This window comes from Caenorhabditis briggsae, assembly GCF_000004555.2.
Source record: "Caenorhabditis briggsae AF16 supercontig from assembly CB4, cb25.NA_309, whole genome shotgun sequence".
Lineage (NCBI taxonomy): Eukaryota > Metazoa > Nematoda > Chromadorea > Rhabditida > Rhabditidae > Caenorhabditis > Caenorhabditis briggsae.
Genome location: NW_025543254.1, coordinates 1 through 3,920, shown reverse-complemented (window position 1 = coordinate 3,920; position 3,920 = coordinate 1). Strand labels below are relative to the sequence as shown.

The 3,920-nt window shown below is 36.2% G+C and overlaps 1 protein-coding gene across 1 annotated transcript; it reads right to left on the bottom strand.

Moving 5' to 3' along the window:
- Positions 1-340: 340 nt before the first annotated feature.
- CBG24982 lies at positions 341-3,819 on the bottom strand (the record flags this gene model as incomplete). Its single annotated transcript, XM_002648588.1, has 2 exons — positions 341-493; positions 3,670-3,819. Coding segments are annotated over 2 exons (303 nt in total), but the record flags the coding sequence as incomplete, so codon positions are not given.
- Positions 3,820-3,920: the final 101 nt, after the last annotated feature.

Sequence of the window (3,920 nt, the reverse complement as noted above, 5' to 3'; positions counted from 1 at the left end):
GAATTTCAAAAATTCGAAATCTCAGAAATCCTAGAATTTCAGAATTTCGAAAATTCGGAATCTCAGAAATCCTAGAATTTCAGAATTTCAAAAATTCGGAATCTCAGAACTTCAGAATTTCAGAATTTCAGTATTTCAGAATTCCGGGATTTCAGAATTTCAGAACTTCAAAAATTCAAAATTCCAAACTTTCAGAATTTTAGATTTTCATAGTTTTAGACTCACCCTTTTTCAAAACGGAGAGCGCCCTTCTTTTGAATTGGTTGGAATAATTTTTTTTTTTGAATATTTCAAAATCCTTCATACATAACCACGTCATCAAAAAAAACTAGGCGCTCACGTAGGCGTAGCACTTTTTTCTCACGTGAATTTTTAAAGTTCGTGACCTATTTTTTATGTACGCCAATCTCAGAATTTCGAAACCATCACCTGGAACCCTGGAATCCTGGAATCCTGGAATCTTGGAATTTCGGAATCCTGGAACATAGGAGTTCTAGAATCTTGAGGTTTCAAAATTCTGAATGTCTGGGATCTTAGAATTCTGGAATCTCGGAACACTAGAGTTTGAAACTCCCGAAATCCTGTAATTCTGGAATTCTGGAATCCTGGAATCCAGGAACCCTGGAATTGTGAAATTTTGGAATCCTGGAATCCTAGAATTCTGGAGTTTAAGAATCTCGGAATCTTAAAATCCTGGAACCCTAGAATTTTTGAATCTCTGAATCTTGGAATCCTGTCATTCTGAAATGTCTAATTCAGCCTCTATGATAAAAATGTGAAAGTACAAACTCAATCCAGGTTCATCCCCGTCTTTAAGTAAATCAGCAGAATTATGTAACAGCACTCCTGTGTTAGTACACTAAGTAGGGGTTTTTTAAATCACATCATCACTAAAAACAAAAAAAGAGATTTCAAATCATTATCTCTCGATATAATTCATCCGGCAGTATCAATTTCCATATTGACAAGGTAGGCGCAGAAGTTGTTGAACTGAGGACAATGAAGTGCACCGTCATAGCCTTGAATTGTACAAAAAAGTTGTAAATAACAAAAATGGAGATCTAGTTCTGTTTAGCATGTTCTGAAACTTTCAAACAAATCGGAAAACTCTGAACTATTTTTGTTCTTATTCAAAGTTTTTTCTGTTCATCGTTGTGGTTACAAGTCCCAAACAAACGGTTGATTTGAGCAATACTGGAATATGCACATACTCATCACTTATCATCACTCATCACTTATCAACTGGCGAATGACTGTTAGTTGGCAGCCGAAGGAAAACTGATGGGCCGTCGACGGTCCGTCGACGGACAGTCGGAACTCGTTGGAAAACAGACTTGAAGGTTTTGATTGGAAATCATTCAGAAAACAATTTCTCATACCCCCCACTAGATTATAGGAAATGACAGAATCTTATTTTCCTAAAATAGGACCACCTCAAAAAATAGGTTGTTGAACGACTGCTGAATGGCAGTCGAAGAGGCGCTGACTGGTCATGACCGGTGGTTGGCGGGCCAAATTTCTGCAGAATGGAAAATTTGGTTGAAAAAAGATGTTTCTCTTAAAACATGATAAAAGTCATAGAGGGATCTGGGAATCTATAAAATGTGTTATTAGAAGCACTTCTACGAAAATTAGAATCTGAGGCGCGATTTCTCGTCTAATTTTCACAGTTTTTTTTTCGTTTTTCGAAGTTTTTCTCATTGAAATTCAGTATTTTTCGCTCAAATTATCTNAATACTGGCATTAGAAAAACAAAAACATTCGCGCACTTTCTTTCTCGCGTTTTAGTTGAAAATGCGAAAAAAATCGGTAAAAACTTGTTTTGCCATAAGTTTCTAATGTTTCGCAATTTTTTGCTTCGGAAAGTAACAAATTTAACGTTGCAGAAATTTTTTTGTGGTGAGTTGGTGAGTTTTTGTATGCTCCGAAGCAAAAACATATGCTCCGAAGCAAAAACTATCGAAATCTCTTAACTTTCTCATTCTGTTGCCGAAAATTCGCCTTGCCGACAATTCGCAAGTGTGATGTTTTGCAAGTGCTATGGAAAGTAACAACTTTGCAAGGTTCGCGCATGAAAAGTTGTTCGAAAATCTGTTGCTTTTTCTGCTTCCGGTTGGCTTTTAAAATATCACATGCGATATGTCGAACTTTTGAAGTCTCTGCTAAAAATGTCGCTAAGCCTTAAACATGTAGAGATTTTTTATATGCCAGTTTTTTGGGTGCTCAATTCATGTTACGAACTCATCAATTTTACTTATTCTGAAAGAAAGTCATATAAAAGCGGAAAATACTGTTCAATGAGAGAAATGCTGAGAACCGAAAGAAATTGAAAACGAGAAACGAAGAAGGAAAAAAGAACGAAAGGAACGAGAAAAAAATCTTCGCATTTTAAAATTTGAATTTTTATAAAGTTGGAATTTTGTGAAAACACAAATAGAAAATCGAAGTTCTGTTCCCTATAGAATGTGTGATCTCTTATGTGTTTTCTCTCATTCTAATCATAAAATTTCAACTTTGAAAATTTTGGAGTTATTTTTTCAATACAATACACAATCCACAGAAACTATTAGTTTAATAAAGAATTCTATCGTTTATTACCTGTTTAATGATGAACTGTCAAGAAAGCGCTATCATTTTAGACGGTCCGTCTTCGAAGCGCACATCGTTGCAGACGGACCGTCGGCGGCGCGCGATTCGACTGCCGACTGTTCGCTTTTCGGCAGTCCGCGCCCCGCCCAGAACGGGCCGTTTTTCGGCAGTCCCCCTCTACCTGTGAAATGTGGAAGCGTGGTCGAGTGGTTAGTGAGGAGGAATATAAAGCGGGTACTCTCTGGTTCGACTCCCTCGACCTGCTAAAATTTTTCTGTATTTTTTCATTGTATTTTTCCGGTGGTTGTATCGGACAAGCGTGAGCAAGCAAAATGAGATTAAAAATCCACGTCATTTTTCGAAACTACTGACCCAATTTTCTCGTAAACTACAACGACATTGCACTTTTTAAAAACAGATTTGGAACCAGGAGAATGACAGCTTTCAGATGATATAGGTCACCATGCGTATCGCCACACCCGAGTTGGGGCCTTCCCTAGTTAGGCAAATATAAGAGACAATTCAGAAAACCTAAATATTCGATTCCTAGCCAAAACGTAAAGAAGTAACAGAAAAGCAAATGTAAGCAGCGGAAGGAATAATAATAATCCTAGTGTGGCAACAGTTTTCTTATCATATCATATTTACCTTAACAGTTCTGGCAAACATCTAAAGACTCTGATAGTTGGAAGAGAAATCAGAAAACTTTTCAAAAAGAAAAAAAAATTCAGATGGATTATTGAAATTTCTGGAGATCTTGAATTTTATTTTTCCGATGTGGTAACTAGTGGTTGATCGTACCAGAAACATTCCCGATGTTCTATTTTTCTTTGTAAACTTTTCGGCATAAAAAACACTTCAATAGTTTACTGACCTTATTTATTCAAACCAAAATGTTTAATTAATTACAAAAATCCCCTAAACAAAACAAAAAAGTTCTCATTGAAGGAACTTTCGAACACATTTCTCATCCTCCACATTTACGAAAAACATTCGATGAATTCCAACGTCCGTATTCAAAACTTTTGTAAAAATGTATCTCTTATCATCCAGGATTCGAAAAACGAAATCATGAAAAACTTGAGCTCCTGGGGGATTGAATTTCGAATGAACTTCCAAATTGAATTGACAGATTACAATTCCTTTTTCATCCATTGGTCCACCTCGATAGAATTGGTCCAAGAACTCGAATTCTCCACCTTCAATGTCAATCCAGGCTATGTCGATTTGCTGGAAATAAATTAGAAATGACTTTGGAAGATTCTGAGAGTCGGGATTTTGAATTTTAAAGCAGAATCTTATAATAGTTTTTGATTATTGCTGGAAAGTTA